The 18,703-nt window shown below is 44.8% G+C and overlaps 1 protein-coding gene across 1 annotated transcript in view; it reads right to left on the reverse strand.

The window, feature by feature from the left end:
* LOC115120658 (plexin-A1-like) overlaps nt 1-18,703 on the reverse strand; it is a 409,850-nt gene that overhangs the window by 186,776 nt on the left and 204,371 nt on the right. Inside the window, exon 5 of the mRNA XM_065003449.1 lies at nt 5,986-6,086. Within this exon, the coding sequence (XP_064859521.1) occupies nt 5,986-6,086 (101 nt within the window). The remainder of the gene's footprint in view (nt 1-5,985; nt 6,087-18,703) is intronic.

Here is an 18,703-nt window from a genome sequence, read left to right on the forward strand (position 1 = left end):
ATCTTCTGGAGCCATCTCCAGAAAAACACCAATTTTCCAATTTGCACTACCAGCTATCATACCACCTCTTCATAACAAAACAAAGTCTCTGAACAGACACTGTGTGCCTCAGTGTTGCACAATAAAAGGAGAGGAAAATGCAAAGTGCCTTATCTTAGCCTTGGTATACCAACCTTCCTACTCAGCAGAATACTGTCTCTCAACCTCTCACACACACAAACGTGTACGCACACACATGTACGCACGCACGCACGCACACACACACACACACACACACACACACACACACACACACACACACACACACACAAAGAGTCATGGTGATATTGCTTGTGGACCGCATTACTCCCTAAAGAGAGAAACCTGGATAGTTGAACAGGCCTTCTCCCTGACCCCGTCTCGACCCCTGGAGAGTTGAACAGATTGCATGCAGCATTGTGCATATTATGAGCATGTGTGTGTGTGTGTGTGTGTGTGCCTCAGTTAATATCACTCTAGCTTTTTCTTTTCTTTTTTTTTTCTTGGATTGCTCTTCTACTGCACGGCTGACGAACGAGACAAATATGACTCTAATAAGCTGCTGCAGAACAAAATGCCACAGGGCGAAAACGTCTTAAATACCTGTCATTCTGAGTGGTGGTGGGGTAAAAATAGATTGAGGGACGCTATCCAATGGGAAATGAGCAGAATAAACTTAGCGCTCCATTTTGGTGAGGAGAAAGGTCAAAAGCTCTGTGACTGGAGGTCGGTAACATCTCGAGTCTATCTTGCCTGCCTCGTCCGCGTCCTCAATAAAAATTACAATCCCCCCTCATGCAAACACACATACGCCTGCCGATCAGATGAAGTGGCATGTTGCACAGGTGGAAGTTTTAATTAACAGAGCGAACAGCGAGAACTGGCTTTTTGCCAACGCTGGAGATACGCAGACCCTCTCACCTCCCCACACACACCACCTCTCACCTCACCATACACACCCCCTCTCTCTCCACATACACACACCCCTTCTCACCTCCCCATATACACACCCCCTCTCACCTCCCTACACACACACCCCCTCTCACCTCCCTACACACACACCCCTCTCACCTCCCCATATACACACCCCTCTCACCTCCCTACACACACACCCCTTCTCACCTCCCCATATACACACCCCTCTCACCTCCCTACACACACCCCTCTCACCTCCCCAGACACACCCCCTCTCTCTCCACATACACACACCCCTCTCACCTCCCCACACACACCACCTCTCACCTCCCCACAGACACCCCCTCTCTCCACATACACACACCCCCTCTCACCTCCCCATATACACACCCCCTCTCACCTCCCTATACACACACCCCTCTCACCTCCCCAGACATACCCCCTCTCACCTCCCCAGACACACCCCTCTCTCTCCCCATACACACACCCCCTCTCACGCCCCATATACACACCCCCTCCTCACACTCCCCCTCTCACCTCCCCCACACACCACCTCTCACCTCCCCCACACACCCCCTCCTCACACTCCCCCTCTCACACCCCTGCTCACCTCCCCATGCACACAATCTCACCTCCCCACACACCCCCTCACCTCCCCACGCACACCCTCTCACCTCCCCATACACACCCCGTCTCACTGCCAGATACACATACACCATCTCACCTCCCCACACACACCCCCTCTCACTTCCCCACACACCCCCCCTCTCACACTCCCCCTCTCACCTCCCCATACACACCCCGTCTCATTGCCAGATACACATACACCCTCTCACCTCCCCATACACACCCAGTCTCACTGCCAGATACACATACACCATCTCACCTCCCCACACACACCCCCTCACCTCCCCACACACACCCCCTCACCTCCCCACGCACACCCCAGCTCACCTCCCCATGCACACACACCCTCTCACCTCCCCACGCACACCCCCACTCACCTCCCCGCACATACACCCTCTCACCTCCCCACACACACCCCCTCTCACACTCCCCCTCTCACCTCCCCACGCACACCACCGCTCACCTCCCCATGCACACACACCCTCTCACCTCCCCATACACCCCCCCCACACTCCCCATACACACCCAGTCTCACTGCCCAATACACACCCCGTCTCACTGCCCCATACACACACAGCCTCGAGTCATGTTAGCCAGCAGGAGAGAGAAACACACTGTGTCACCAAGTGTATCCTATAAAGCATCGTGTCTGGTGATAAGTCACACTGCGCTAGACACACGTCTGGTGAGAAGTCACACATTGACTATGCCTACTGTACAGCGCCTAACACACTGACTAGCAAGCTAACACACTCTCTGCTGTAGCGCAACACACAGAGGAAAAATAACACTCCTACATATGCGGGGTGTCAACAAGGACACCTGGCATGCTCTGCACTGCCATCTGCTACTAGTAACTTTATTCATGAATCTTAATCTTAAGATCTTCTAAAAGATACAAGGCAGTATCAACATTGATTTTCATGTGATGGCAAAAAGCTAAGGCTTCCAATTCAGAGGATAGCGTACAAATGCTCACCAGTAGCCTCCTTTCCTCATCAGTGTTGCCCACAAAACCTCTCATCTGTGAGAGCGTGACAGCTTAAAGTAAATGGAGACCTACCTAAAGATGTGTTTTGCACTTTATCCAATCAGAGCAGATAAAATAAAGGAGACAGGGGCTCTGTAAGACTATCAGAACAGAGAAGCTACGTCTGGTAAGACGAGGGGTAGGAATGTGTCTGTTTGTCAATAATAGCTGACGTGTCTAATATTAAAGAAGCCTAGGTATTGCTCGCCTGAGGTAGAGTACCTAGCTGTAGACCACACTATCTACCAAGAGAGTTCTCATCTATATTATTCGTAGCAGTCTATTTACCACCACAAACCGATACTGGCACTAAGACCGCAATCAACCAACTCTATAAGGCCATAAGCAAACACAAAAATGCTCATCCAGAAGCGGCGCTAATAGTAGCCTGAGATTTTAATACAGGCAAACATAAATCCATTTTACCTCATTACTACCAGCATGTCACGTGCATCCAGAGAAAAAAACAACCACCTTTACTCCACACAGAGTGTTAGAGGAAATTATAGTTGAAATGATTAATTATGTATACATTATTGATTAGAACCATTTATTCTAATACTATTATGTTATGATATGAAAAGTATGAGTTTTTGGTTGAGCTGTTACTGAAAATGTAAGCAGAACGAATTAATTGTCTGTGCCTCCTGGGAGTTTAAGGAGGAGGGATAAGATAGTTTTTCAGACAGATAAGAATGTTTTGGTTGGATTCCATTAGTGGAGAGAAGTATATATTTTAGACAGGTTGGAATGTAGTTTTATGAGGGGAGTAAAAAAATCTCTAGGACTGAATACTACGCTATTGTAAGGCTGGGAGAGGGTGTGAAACTGATGACGTCATTTTATGTTCTCTTTCTTTAAAATGTAATGTTCTTTGTATTTTGGGTCAGTACTCTCTGGAATTAAACGATCTTACCTGGCTTTTAAGACTGGTCTCGATCTACTTCATGCATAATTAATGAACTTACACCCCATTAATGAATAGAAACGAGTGCGAAATTGGTTTTGGCAATTAAAACAAAGGAATTTAGAATTCCTCTATCACAGAGAAACAGAGAAAGCTCTACCAATGCCGTTCATTTGGCAAAAATGACCATAATTCTATCCTCCTAATTCTTGTTAACAAGCAAAAACTAAAGCAGGAAGTACCAGTGACTCGCTCAATAAGGAATTGGTCAGATGACGCAGACGCTACGCTACAGACTGGAATATGTTCCGGGATTCATCCAATGGCATTGAGGAGTATACCACCTCAATCCACGGCCTCATCAATAAATGCATCGAGGATGTCATTCCCACGGTGACCGTACATAGATATCCCAACCAGAAGCCATGGATAACAGGCAACATACACATCGAGCTAAAGGCTATAGCTGTCGCTTTCAAGGAGTGGGACACTAATCTGGATGCTGATAAGAAATCCTGCTATGCCCTCAGACGAACTATCAAAACAAGCAAAGCGCCAATACAGGATTAAGATTGAATCCTACTACACCAGCTTTGACGCTCGTCGGATGTGGCTTGAAAACTATTACAGACTAAAAAGGGAAACCCAGACGCGAGCTGCCAGTGACGCGAGCCTACCAGACGAGCTGAATGCTTCGAGGCAAGAAACACTGAAGCATGCACGACAGCACCAGCTGTTCTGGATGACTGTGTGATAATGCTCTCTGTAGCCGATGTGGGCAAGACCTTTAAACATGTCAATATTCACAAAGCCGCGGGGCCAGATGGATTACCAGGATGTGTATTCAAAGCATACGCGGACCAACTGGCAAGTGTCTTCACTGACATATTCAACCTCTCCCTGACTGAGTCTGTAACACATGCATGTTTCAAGCAGACCACCATTTTCCCTGTGCCAAAGGAAGCGAAGGTAACCTGCCTAAATGAATACCGCCCGTAGCACTCACGTCGGTAGCCATGAAGTGTTTTGAAAGGCTGGTCATGGCTCACATCAACAGCATCCTCCCGGATACTCTAGACCCAATCCAATTCACATACCTCGCCAACAGATCCACAGATGACGCAATCTCAATCGCACTCCACACGGCCCTTTCCCACCTGGACAAAAGGAACCCCTATGTGAGAATGCTGTTCATTGACTACAGCTCAGCGTTCAACACTGTACACTAAACACCTCCCTCTGCAACTAGATCCTGGACTTCCTGACGGGCCGCCCCCAGGTGGTAAGGGTAGGCAACTACATGTCCGCCACTCTGATCCTCAACACTGGGGCACCTCAGGGGTGTGTACTTAGTCTCTCCCTGTACTCCCTGTTCACCCACGACTGTGTGGCCAAACACGACTCCAACACCATCATTAAGTCTGCTGATGACAACAGTGGTAGGCCTGATCACCGACAACGATGAGACAGCCTATAGGGAGGTGGTCAGAGAACTGCCAGGACAACAACCACTCCCTCAATGTGAGCAAGACAAAGGAGCTGATCGTGGACTACAGGAAAAGGCGGGCCAAACAGGCCCCCATTAACATTGACGTGGCAGTAGTGGAATGTGTCGAGAGATTCAGGTTTCTTGGTGTCCACATTACCAACAAACTATCATGGTCCAAACACACCAAGACAGTCGTATAGAGAGCACAACAACACTTTTCCCCCCCAGGAGACTGAAAAGATTTGGCATGGGTCCCCAGATCCTCAAAAGGTTCTACAGCTGCACCATTGAGAGCATCCTGACAGGTTTCATCACCGCCTGGAACGGTAACTGCTAGGCATCTGACCGTAAGGAGCTACAGAGGGTAGTGCGTAAGGCCCAGTACATCACTGGAGCCAAACTTCCTGCCATCCAGAACCAATATAATAGGCTGTGTCAGAGGAAAGCCCCCCAAAAATTGTCAAACTCCAGTCACCCAAGTCAGAGACTGTTTTCTCTGCTACCGCACGGCAAGCGGTCCTGGAGTGCCAAGACTTGGACCAAAAGGCATCTTAATAGCTTCTACCCTCATAAGACTGCTGAACAATTAATCAAATGGCAACCTGGACTATTTACATTGATACCCCCCATTTGTTTTGCACAATGCTGCTACACGCTGATTATTATCTACGCATAGTCACTTCACCCCTACCTTGATGTACAAATTATCTCGACTAACCTGTACCCCCTGCACGTTGACTCAGTACCCCCTGTATATAGCATCGTTATTTTATTGTGTTACTTTTTACTTTAGATTATTTGGCAAATATTTGATTAACTCTTCTTGAATTGCACTGTTGGTTAAGGGCTTGTAAGTAAGCATTTCAGCATGTAAGGTCTACACTTGTATTCGGCGCAAGTGACAAAGTTTGTTTTGATTATGAATGACAGTATAGCATGAACAAAGAGTAGCTATATATGAGTGAGTGTGTAGACCGAGTGTAGAATATGTGTACTTACATGTTGTGGAGGACACACCAGCCACAGTGGGGGTCTTTGGAGCCCAGGCACTGGCCACAGGTGGTGTACTGCTCACAGCTCTCTACTGGTACCCTGCTCACCTACAGAGAGAAGTGGGGGGAGGGGGAGATAGATGGAAAGGAAAGAGAGAACGATGTTAGCCTTTCAAATCATATTAAAGCAATGCAGTGCACACAACACATAAATGTATGCACAAATATGGACTGAAAACTAAATTACATTTCAAAGTGTCAGAGGCTGGAAGTGTGTGCTTGTGTCTGTGTTCTTTCTTTCTACTTTAGTGTGTTGATGAAGCAGCGTGTGTCTTTGAGTGTCGTTCATGTCTAGCGGTGTGTGTGACAGTCACCAACGGTGCGTACACCAGTTTAGGGAGCAGGCACGCAATGCACGCTGGGCCGGCTGACAGGTGGCAACTGCTTTGGATTGACAGGTGACCTCCAAAACCCAACCGGTGTTGGAGAAGACGGACGGACTCACAGTGTGACAGTGTGTGTAACTTATTCAATGCGATTAGAGAGGTAAAATCGTAGTGATGACCTACAGATGTTTCCATGATCCACAGGATGTTTGTAAGTTAAACCTCTACACCAGAATAGGGTGCTGACAAATTAGGGTGCTTTTGCTTGTGAGTGTTTGTGTTGGGGTTAACATAGCACACTTATTAGCCAGTGAGGCCTTCTCTCCACCGTTCTTCCCATGTGTGTATATATCAGTGTATATATCAGTGTGTGTGTGTGTGTGTGTGTGTGTGTGTGTGTGTGTGTGTGTGTGTGTGTGTGTGTGTGTGTGTGTGTGTGTGTATATGATAAGGTGGGTAAGTATTATATTTCTACTGCAGGCTACCTTTGAATTACGTGTTGGGAAAGAGATCCCTGGAAAACGGTAAGTAAGACCACTAAACTACTTCCCCTGGGGGCCATCATTATAGCTAGCAGAGTGAGAGAAACACACACAGGCATGGAGACCCACCTAGGCTCTCTCTCTCCCCCTCCCTCTCTCACCATGGCTAATCCACACACGACAAGGGAGACAAGCTGGAGGCGAGCCATGTGGAGGCTTACTTTACAAGAAGAGAGGAGGAGGGGTGGAGGAAAGGGAGGAACCTAGGAACGAGGAGAGGGAAAAATGGTAGTGGGACTTCATAAGGCTGATGGGTAAAGAGATGAGCCGGGTCAAGTTTGTGTGTTAGCAGACTATCCTGGGGTGTGTGTAAAATGGATTTAAATGTATTTGGCAAAGGTGTATGTAAATTTCCGACTTCAACTGTATCTATATACCTTTGCCAAATACATTTAAATTCAGTTTTACACACACCCCAGGACAGTCTCCTAACACACAAACTTGACCCGGCCCATCTCCTCTCTTTTTCTCTCCTCTCTTCTGCAGTCCCTCCTGCAGCAAAGCACCCCAACAACATGATGCTGCCACCCCGTGCTTCAAGGCTGGGGTGGTGTTCTTCGGCTTGCAAGCCTCCCCCTTTTCCCTCCAAACATAACGATGGTCATTATGCCCAAACAGTTCTATTTTTTTTCATCAGACCAGAGGACATTTCTCCATTTGCAGTTGCAGACCATAGTCTGGCTTTTTTATGGAACTATCGGAGCAGTGGCTTCTTCCTTGGTGAGTGGCCTTTCAGGTGATGTTGCTATATGACTCGTTTTACTGTGGATATAGATACTTTTGTACCTGTTTCCTCCAGCATCTTTACAAGGTCCTTTGCTGTTGTTCTGGGATTGATTTGTACTTTTCGCCCCAAAGTACGTTCATCTCCAGGAAACAGAATGTGTCTCCTTCGTGAGCGGTATGACGGCTGCGTGGTCCCATGGTGTTTACACTTGCGTACTATTGTTTGTACAGATGAATGTGGTACCTTCAGGTGTTTGGAAATTGCTCCCAAGAATGAACAAGACTTGTGGAGGTCTACAACTTTTTTTCTGAGGTCTGATTACTTTTGATTTTCCCATGATGTCAAGCAAAGAAGCACTGAGTTTGAAGGTAGGCCTTGAAATACATCCACAGGTACACCTCCAATTGACCCAAATTATGTCAATTAGCCTATCAGAAGCTTCTAAAGCCATGACATAATTTTCTGGAATTTTCCAAGCTGTTAAGGCACAGTCAATTTAGTGTATGTAAAAACTTTTGACCCACTGGAATTAAAAAAATATGCCTGTAAACAATTGTTGGAAAATGACTTGTGTCATGCACAAAGTAGATGTCCTAACCGACTTGCCAAAAATATAGTTTGTTAACAAGAAATTTGTGGAGTGGTTGAAAAACGAGTTTTAAAACGAGTTTTAATGACTCCAATCTAAGTGTATGCAAACTTCCGACTTCAACTGTATGTATATATATATATATATATATATATATATATATATATAAATAAATTAAACACACACATACACTACCTTTCAAAAGTTTGGGGTCACATAGAAATGTCCTTGGTTTTGAAAGAAAAGCAATGTTTTGGTCCATTAAAATAACAAAATTGATCAGAAATACAGTGTAGACAATGTTAATGTTGTAAATGACTATTGTAGCTGGAAACGGCTGATTTTTAATGGAATATCTACATAGGCGTACAGAGGCCCATTATTAGCAACCATCACTCCTGTGTTCCAATGGCACGTTGTGTTAGCTAATCCAAGTTTATCATTTTAAAAGGCTAATTAATCATTAGAAAACCCTTTTGCAATTTTGATAGCACAGCTGAAAACTGTTGTCCTGATAAAATAAGCAATAAAAAAGGCTTTCTTTAAACTAGTTGAGTATCTGGAGCACTAGCATTTGTGGGTTCGATTACAGGCTCCAAAAAGCCAGAAACCAAGCACTTTCTTCTGAAACTTGTCAGTCTATTCTTGTTCTGAGAAATGAAGGCTATTCCTTGGGAGAAATTGCCAAGAAACAGAAGTTCTCGTACAACGCTGTGTACTCCCTTCACAGAATAGCACAAACTGGCTCTAACCAGAGTAGATAGATGGGGGAAGTCCTGGTGCACAACTGAGCAAGAGGACAAGTACACCAGTCTCAACGTCAACAGTGAAGAGGCGACTATTGGATGCTGAACAATCCTCCACCAAATTTCACAGTGGGTGCGAGACACTGTGGCTTGTAGGCCTCTCTAGGTCTCGCACCCACTGTGACATTTGGTGGAGGATCAGTGATGATCTGGGGGTGCTTCAACAAGGCTGGAATCGGGCAGATTCGTCTTTGTGAAGGACGCATGAATCAAGCCACGTACAAGGATGTTCTGGAAGAAAACTTGCTTCCTTCTGCTCTGACAATGTTCAACAATTCTGAGGATTGTTTTTTCCAGCAGAACAATGCTCCATGCCACACAGCCAGGTCAATCCAGGTGTGGATGGAGGACCACCAGATCAAGACCCTCTCATGGCCAGCCCAATCTCCAGACCTGAACCCCATTGAACACCTCTGGAATGTGATCAAGAGGAAGATGGATGACCACAAAGCCATCAAACATAGCCGAGCTGCTTGAATTTTTGCGTCAGGAGTGGTATCAAGTCACCCAACATCAATGTGAAAGACGGAGAGCATGCCAAGATGCATGAAAGCTGGGATTGAAAATCAGGGTTATTCCAACAAATATTGATATCTGAACTCTTCCTAAGTTTTAGTATTGTGTTGTTTAAAAATGAATATGAACATTTTTCTTTGCATTATTCGAGGTCTTACAACACTGCATATTTTTCATTATTTTGACCAGTTGTCATTTTAAGCAAATAAATGCTCTAAATGACAATATTTGTATTTTGTTGTCAGTAGTTAATAGAATTAAAACAAAATGTTAATTTTACCCAAACACATACCCATAAATAGTAAAACCAGAGAAACGGTTCATTTTGCAATGGTCTCTTCATTTTTCAAGAGCTGTATGTGTGTGTGTGATAAATCCTACCATTTCCTCTACCTCATGTTACATTGCCAAGCACTGGGAGGGAGCAGTGCTGTCAGAAAACCCATGTCAACACACACACGCAGAAGCACACAAAAAAAGACATATGCACGCACACATACAAAAACAAACTCTCTCGCTCTCTCTCCTCCCACCCACCATCACCTGAAGGATTAGGGTTATAATCTAGCCTGGAGGGTTTAGAGCTTGGGTTAAATTCTAGCATGAAGGGTTAGGGCTGGGTTATATTCTAGCCTGAAGGGTTAGGGCTGGGTTATATTCTAGCCTGAAGGGTTAGGGCTGGGTTATATTCTAGCCTGAAGGGTTAGGGCTAGGGTTATATTCTAGCCTGAAGGGTTAGGGCTGGGTTATATTCTAGCCTGAAGGGTTAGGGCTGGGTTATATTCTAGCCTGAAGGGTTAGGGCTAGGGTTATATTCTAGCCTGAAGGGTTAGAGCTTGGGTTAAATTCTAGCATGAAGGGTTAGGGCTGGGTTATATTCTAGCCTGAAGGGTCAAATCAAATCAAATCATATAACCCTAGGTTAGGGTTAGGGTTAGGGTTATATTCTAGCCTGAAGGGTTAGAGTTATATTCTAGCCTGAAGGGTTAGGGCTAGGGTTATATAGGGTTATATTCTAGCCTGAAGGGTTAGGGCTGGGTTATATTCTAGCCTGAAGCGTTAGGGTTATATTCTAGCCTGAAGATTTAGGGATAGGGTTATACTTGAGCATGAAGGGTTAGGGATAGGATTATATTTGAGCATGAAGGAGTAGGGCTAGGGTTATATTTGAGCATGAAGGGTTAGGGCTAGGGTTATATTTGAGCATGAAGGGTTAGGGCCAGGGATATATTTGAGCATGAAGGGTTAGGGATAGGGTTATATTTGAGCAAGAAGGGTTAGGGCTAGGGTTATATTTGAGCATGAAGGGTTAGGGATAGGGTTATATTTGAGCATGAAGGGTTAGGGCTAGGGTTATATTTGAGCATGAAGGGTTAGGGATAGGGTTATATTTGAGCATGAAGGGTTAGGGCTAGGGTAATATTTGAGCATGAAGGGTTAGGGCTAGGGTTATATTTGAGCATGTAGGGTTAGGGATAGGGTTATATTTGAGCATGAAGGGTTAGGGCTAGGGTTATATTTGAGCATGAAGGGTTAGGGCTAGGGTTATATTTGAGCATGAAGGGTTAGGGATAGGGTTATATTTGAGCATGAAGGGTCAGGGATAGGGTTATATTCTAGCCTGATGGATGGTTATTCTAGAAGCTATTTTCATTAGCATCCAGTGAGGATTTGGCCGGCTGCCCGGATGGGATGCAGAGAGAAAGTAAGAGGTGCTGAAGAATGACACAGAGGAAGAGCTGCTCAGAGCGGATAGGCTGCTATATGATAGAAGACGTGTCAATGTCACTCTGTTTTAACACTAAATCCGCTAAAGCAGTCATTTCACTGCTCAGTAATTATAATGTTTTATTGCTCTGACATGTGTTAAGTCAAGCCTCCATCCGTCCTTGACTTTAACTAAATAAGTCCAGATAACACACAGTCGGTGTTAGAATCTTAATATCACAAACAGAACTGGAGATTTAACAAGTTTAATGAGGGCATGTCATTTTTGTAAAGGCTTTCCCCAGTTGCCCCTCCTCCTCCTGACAGTAAGGCCTGCTCCGCTCCATCTCATTACAGTAAGGCCTGCTCCGCTCCATCTCCTGACAGTAAGGCCTGCTCCGCTCCTCCTCCTGACAGTAAGGCCTGCTCCGCTCCATCTCATTACAGTAAGGCCTGCTCCGCTCCTCCTCCTGACAGTAAGGCCTGCTCCGCTCCAACCTCCTGACAGTAAGGCCTGCTCCGCTCCATCTCATTACAGTAAGGCCTGCTCCGCTCCATCTCCTGACAGTAAGGCCTGCTCCGCTCCTCCTCCTGACAGTAAGGCCTGCTCCGCTCCATCTCCTGACAGTAAGGCCTGCTCCGCTCCTCCTCCTGACAGTAAGGCCTGCTCCGCTCCTCCTCCTGACAGTAAGGCCTGCTCCGCTCCTCCTCCTGACAGTAAGGCCTGCTCCGCTCCTCCTCCTGACAGTAAGACCTGCTCTGCTCCTCCTCCTGACAGTAAGGCCTGCTCTGCTCCTCCTCCTGACAGTAAGGCCTGCTCTGCTCCTCCTCCTGACAGTAAGGCCTGCTCTGGATTACCGCCCAACCCTAGCTTACAAAACAAATTTAAACAAACTAACCATGGTCCAGTGCGGGGCTGGAACAAAAGCCTGCACCCCCAGTAGATGCAGGACCAGAGACCCCTGGCTATCTTAAAGGAGAGGGTCAGCACTCTCTTACTCAGACAGCTTCATGAGGAATGCTTTTCCAACAGTCTTGAAGGAGTTCCCACATATGCTGAGCACTTGTTGGCTTCTTTACCTTCACTCTGCGGTCCAACTCATCCCAAACCATCTCAAGTGGGTTGAGGTCGAGTGATTGTGGAGGTCAGGTCATCTGATGCAGCACTCCATCACTCTCCTTCTTGGTCAAATAGTCCTTTCACAGCCTGGAGGTGTGTTTTGGGTCATTGTCCTATTGAAAAACAAATAGTCCTGCTAAGCGCAAACCAGATGATGGCATATCGCTACAGAATGCTGTGGAAGCCATGCTGGTTAAGTGTGCCTTGAATTTTAAATAAATCGCTGACAGTGTCACCAGCAAAACACCATCACACCTCCTCATCCATGCTTCATAGTGGGAACCACACATGCGGAGATAATCAATTTCCCTACTCTGCGTCTCACAAACACATGGTAGTTGGAACAAAAAAATTCAAATTTGGACTCATCAGACCAAAGGACAGATTTCCACCAGTCTACTGTCCATTGCTCATGTTTCTTGGTCCAAGAAAGTGTGTTTATCTTATTGGTGTCCTTTAGTAGTGGCTTCTTTGCAGCAATTCGACCATGAAGGCCTGATTCCCGCAGTCTCCTCTGAACAGTTGTCTGTTACTTGAACTCTGTGAAGCATTTATTTGGGCTGCAGTCTGAGGTGAAGTTAACCTCTAGCGTCGAGCAATCCCGTATCCGGGAGCATAATCATAGCCTCAAGCTCATTACCATAACTCAACGTTTCCTATTCATGAAAATCGCAAATGAAATGAAATAAATATATTCAAACACAAGCTTAGCCTTTTGTTAACAACACTGTCATCTCAGATTTTCAAAATATGCTTTTCAACCAAAGCTACACAAGCATTTGTTTAAGAGTATTGATAGCCTAGCATAGCATTAAGCAGGCAACATTTTCACGAAAATAAGAAAAGCAATGAAATTAAATCATTTACCTTTGAAGAACTTCGGATGTTTTCACTCAGGAGACTCCCAGTTAGATAGCAAATGTTCCTTTTTTCCAAACAGATTATTTTTGTAGGCGAAATAGCTCCCGTTTGTTCGTCACGTTTGGCTGAGAAATCGACCGGAAATGCGGTCACTACAATGCCAAACTTTTTTACAAATTAGCTCCATAATATCGTCAGAAACATGGCAAACGTTGTTTAGAATCAATCCTCAAGGTGTTTTTCACATAACAGTTCGATAATATATCCGTCGGTACAATTGGTTTCTCATAAGAAGCGATTGGAAAAATGGCTACTTGTGTACTTTACGCAAGATTTTCTGCGAGGGCCATCATGTGACCACTTGCTAAATGTGGTGGTCCCTTACGGCTATTCTTCAACATAAATGCGTAAAAAGACGTCACAATGCTGTAGACACCTTGGGGAATACGTAGAAAACGTAAGCTCATTCGTAGCTCATTCACTGCCATATAAGGAGTCATTGGCATGAGGCGGTTTAAAAAAATGCGGCACTTCCTGATTGGATTTTTATCTGGGTTTCGCCTGTAACATCAGTTCTGTTGCACTCACACACAATATCTTTGCAGTTTTGGAAACGTCAGAGTGTTTTCTATCCAAAGCTGTCAATTGTATGCATAGTCGAGCATCTTTTCGTGACAAAATATCTTGTTTAAAACGGGAACGTTTTTTATCCAAAAATGAAAATACTGCCCCCTAGTTACAAAAGGTTAATGCAACCGCTGTGACAGATTTCAAAAAAACTTTACGGAAAAAGCATAATCTGAGTACGGCGCTCAGAGCCTAATCCAGCCAAAGAAATATCCGCCATGTTGGAGTCAACAGAAGTTAGAAAAAACATTATAAATATTCACTTATCTTTGATGATCTTCATCCGAATGCCCTCCCAACAATCCCAGTTCGAAAATAAATGACTGATTTGTTCCATAAAGTCCATAATTTATGTCCAAATAGCCACTTGTTGTTAGCGTCATCTTTATGAGGCGCGAGCACTACGTCCAAAAACTCGAAAAGTTCCGTTACAGGTCGTAGAAACATGTCAAACGATGAATGGAATCAATCTTTAGGATGTTTTTAACATAAAACTTCAATAATATTCCAACCGGAGAATTCCATTGTCTGTAGAAAAGCACTGGAATGAGAGCTAACTCTGTCGGGACCGCGCGTCACGAGCCTGAGACACTCTGCCAGAGCACTGACTCATTCAGCTCCCATTACCCCCTCCTTTATAGCAGAAGCTTGAAACAAGTTTCTAAAGACAGTTTACATCTAGTGGAAGCATTAGGAAGTGCAAATTGACCCCATAGACACGGTGTATTCGGAAGGCCAAGCTTTGAAAACCTACAAACCTCAGATTTCCCACTTCCTGGTGGTATTTCTCTCAGGTTTTCGCCTGCCATATGAGTTCTGTTTTACTCTAGACGTCATTCAAACAGTTTTAGAAACTTCAAAGTATTTTCTATCCAATAGTAATAATAATATGCATATATTAGCATCTGGGATTGAGTAGGAGGCAGTTCACTCTGGGCACGCTATTCATCCAAAAGTTAAAATGCTGCCCCCTATCCCAAACAGGTTAACTGAAATGCATTCCTCATGAAGCGGGTTGAGAGAATGCCAAGAGTGTGCAGAGCTGTCAAAGGCAAAGGGTGGCTACTTTTTTTAGAAGAAGAATCTCAAATATAAAATATATTTTGATTTGTTTAACACTTTTTTGGTTACTACATGATTTCATATGAGTTGATGTCTTCACTATTATTCTACAATGTAGAAAAGAGTAAAAATAAAGAAAAACCCTTGAATGAGTAGGTGTTCTAAAAGTTTTGACTGTGTGTGTGTGTGTGTGTGTGTGTGTGTGTGTGTGTGTGTGTGTGTTCTAACAGGCTTTGTTATAGCCGTCCCGATGGCCTAAGGCCCCTGTAAAGCCTTCAATACATGCTTTCATTGTCGGTAAGATCAGAGGGACATAAAAAGTGGCAGTTGGGGTCTTATTTAAATAAAGGCTTCCATGGGCCATATTGGACCCTCCAGAGGAAACAGTGGGATGGGGACATACCATAAACTTCACCCCCAGATTGAGGATCGTCCCCTGGGGTGGATTACCTAGGAGCTTGGGGCAGTGTTCTTCGATCCTGGATCTCGGATAGGGACAGGGTGCGCAGGGTTTTGTTTTAGCCCAGCATTAACATACGCATTTCCAATAAATCAAGGGCTTGATGATGAATAGTAGATGAGTTGAATTAGGTGTGTTAGTGCAGGATTAGAACTAAAACTAGGGGCAAGAGGATAGGGGTGGAGGTAGGATAGAGAAGGGGGCAGCACTGAATCAGCTCAGCTTGCCTGTCAGAACTGCTCTAACAAATAACCATCTAATCACAGCAGGTTATGATTAGATTTAAAAGACGCTTCAGTTCTTACCTGTCATCAACCACCAACGGTCTCTCTCTGCTACGCCAGTCCATGTAGCATTAGTGCAGCTCCCCTCATTTCAATAAACGTCCATCATCCTCCATCAGCCGCAAAATGTAATCTGTGCTCGCGTCGAACCGTGCCATGTGGCTACAGACATCGATTTGGCCCCGGCAACAGTAATCAAAACGGAGAGGGAGGAATGATAGTCACGAGCGTTAATGTAAGCGTAGCCTAGTTCTTTAACTTTAGCCTAGCGAATTAACGAAGAAATAGCGCACAGACTTCCATTGGGGGTCTATGGGGAGTCAGCGCTGTGGTGGTTTGTGTTGCTAAGGTAGCGCACTTGCTGCAGGGTTATCAAAACCAGGCTAGTGAAGCGTCTCTATTGATTGGATTGTAAGGGCTTAGAGGGATCGATGGCCGGTGGTCTGTTAGATATGTTTAGATATGTTGACTGATTGGAGATGAGCAGGGAGGCTAACAGTGCTGGGAGTGTGGGCGGTCTCTAAATCTGGTTTAGAGAAATGGCTTAATTTACACATATTCAAAGATACTATGGCCACCAGTAAAACCTTAGGTGCTGGAGAGAGGAGGTAATGGACAGACCTCTCAATGGATTGAAAGGTCTATCAAACCTCTTACAAAGACATCGCCACCCCTATTTAACACATTGCCGCCCCTCATTTGACTAACACACCTCAGCCCCGATTTGACTAACACACCTCAGCCCCAATTTGACTAACACATCTCAGCCCCAATTTGACTAACACACCTCAGCCCCGATTTGACTAACACATCTCAGCCCCGATTTGACTAACACATCTCAGCCCCGATTTGACGATTTAACACACCTCGGCCCCGATTTGACTCAGCCCCGATTTGACTAACACACCCGATTTCAGCCCCGATTTGACTAACACACCTCAGCCCCGATTTGACTAACACACCTCAGCCCCGATTTGACTAACACACCTCAGCCCCGATTTGACTAACACACCTCAGCCCCAATTTGACTAACACACCTCAGCCCCGATTTGACTAACACACCTCAGCCCCGATTTGACTAACACACCTCGGCCCCGATTTGACTAACACACTCAGCCCCGATTTGACTAACACATCTCAGCCCCGATTTGACTAACACATCTCAGCCCCGATTCATCTAACACATCACCGCCCCGATTTAACTAACACATGAGCTCAAACACATGACCACAATTAAACACATGACCACTATTTTCCTTCCTTCCATCCCTCCTCCCCAACGCCATCACATCAATAGTTCCTGCATCTTGAAAAACACCAAACTAAAAAGTGAGAAAGAAAGAGGGGAGTGGTAACTTCCATTATGGCGGCGATAGCATCAGGCACAAGCAGTTTCTGAGCATAATTTTCTTCCACTATCTGTAAAGAATTATTGTCAATATAGAGTGAGAGAGGGAAACAGAGAAAGAGAGAGAAAGAGATAGGGAGCATGATCTACCGAGATTAAGACATACCGAAACTTATTCCTGACCGGCAAAAAAATCCCATCTGACTATCTCCTGCAGCAGCGGCCACTGTCAAAGGGGATTGCCATCGTTCAGACGCTCTTTACTTCCCAAGAGCGAGGGAAGGAGGGGGAGATGGAGGGAAAAAGGAAAGTAAAAAGCACTCCTCCATTCCTGGATGGATGACATGAGGATTATATCCCATTAAGTCCTTCAGAGGTAGAGAGAGGGGTGAGAGAATAAATAGTTTTAAAGCCGAATTGGTTCGGTTTATATATCTCACTCTTTTTCTTTTTCAGAGATGCAGACACACACACACACACTCTCCCCTTGATCCTCTCTAGCATAGTGAGATCCAGTCAAAGAGACACACTGTATGCTAGTGTTAAGGCATGGCTGCAGCAGTGTGTGATGATAGAAGGCCATGTGCCTCCCTGAATCTCTCCCCACCCCAGACGCCAACTGTCAAGCAAACAGCAGAGGTGTGACATCTCAGACTGGGGTGTGGAATGCACAGTACCAGTCAAACGTTTGGACACACCTACTCATTCAAGAGTTTTAATTTTTTTATACACATTTTTACATTGTAGAATAATAGTGAACACCATGAAATAACACATATGGAATCATGTATTAACCAAAAAAAAGTGTTAAACAAATGAAAATGTATTTAATATTTGAGATTCTTCAAAGTAGCCCCCCATTGCCTTAACGACAGCTTTGCACACTCTTGGCATTCTCTCAATGAGCATCATGAGGAATGATTTTCCAACAGTCTTGATAGAGTTCCCACATATGCTGAGCACTTGTTGGCTGTTTTTCCTTCACTCTGCAGTCCAACTCATCCCAAACCATCACAATTGGGTTGAGGTCAGGTGATTGTGGAGTCCAGGTCATCTGATGCAGCACTATCACTCTCCTTCTTGGTCAAATAGCCCAAAAATATAATTACTTGACACATTGGAAATCATTTACCAAAAAACAAGGGCAAACCTCAATGCTATGTGGCAGAATACCTGACCACTGTAACTGACCAAAAATGAAGGAAAGCTTTGACTATGTACAGAGCATATCCTTGCTATTGAGAGAAGCCACCACAGACAGACCTGGCTCTCAAGATAAGACAGGCTATGTGCACACTTCCCACAAAATGAGTTGGAAACTGAGCTGCACTTCCTAACCTCCTGCCAAATGACTGACCATATTAGAGACACATATTTCCCTCAGATTACACAGACCCACAAAGAATTCAAAAAACAAATAATCTCCCATACCTCCTGGATGAAATACCACAGTGTACCATCACAGCAGCAATATTTGTGTTGCCATAAGAAAAGGCAACCAGTGAAGAACAAGCCCCATTGTAAATACAATCCATATTTATGTTTATTTTCCCTTTTGTACTTTAACTATTTGCACATCGTTACAACACTGTACATAGACATAATATGAAATGTCTTTATTCTTTTGGAACTTTGGTGAGTGTAATGTTTAGTGTTAATTTTTTATTGTTTATTTCATATTTGTTTATTA

The sequence above is a fragment of the Oncorhynchus nerka genome, linkage group LG2 (genome assembly GCF_034236695.1).
Source record: "Oncorhynchus nerka isolate Pitt River linkage group LG2, Oner_Uvic_2.0, whole genome shotgun sequence".
In the NCBI taxonomy this organism is placed as follows: Eukaryota; Metazoa; Chordata; class Actinopteri; order Salmoniformes; family Salmonidae; genus Oncorhynchus; species Oncorhynchus nerka.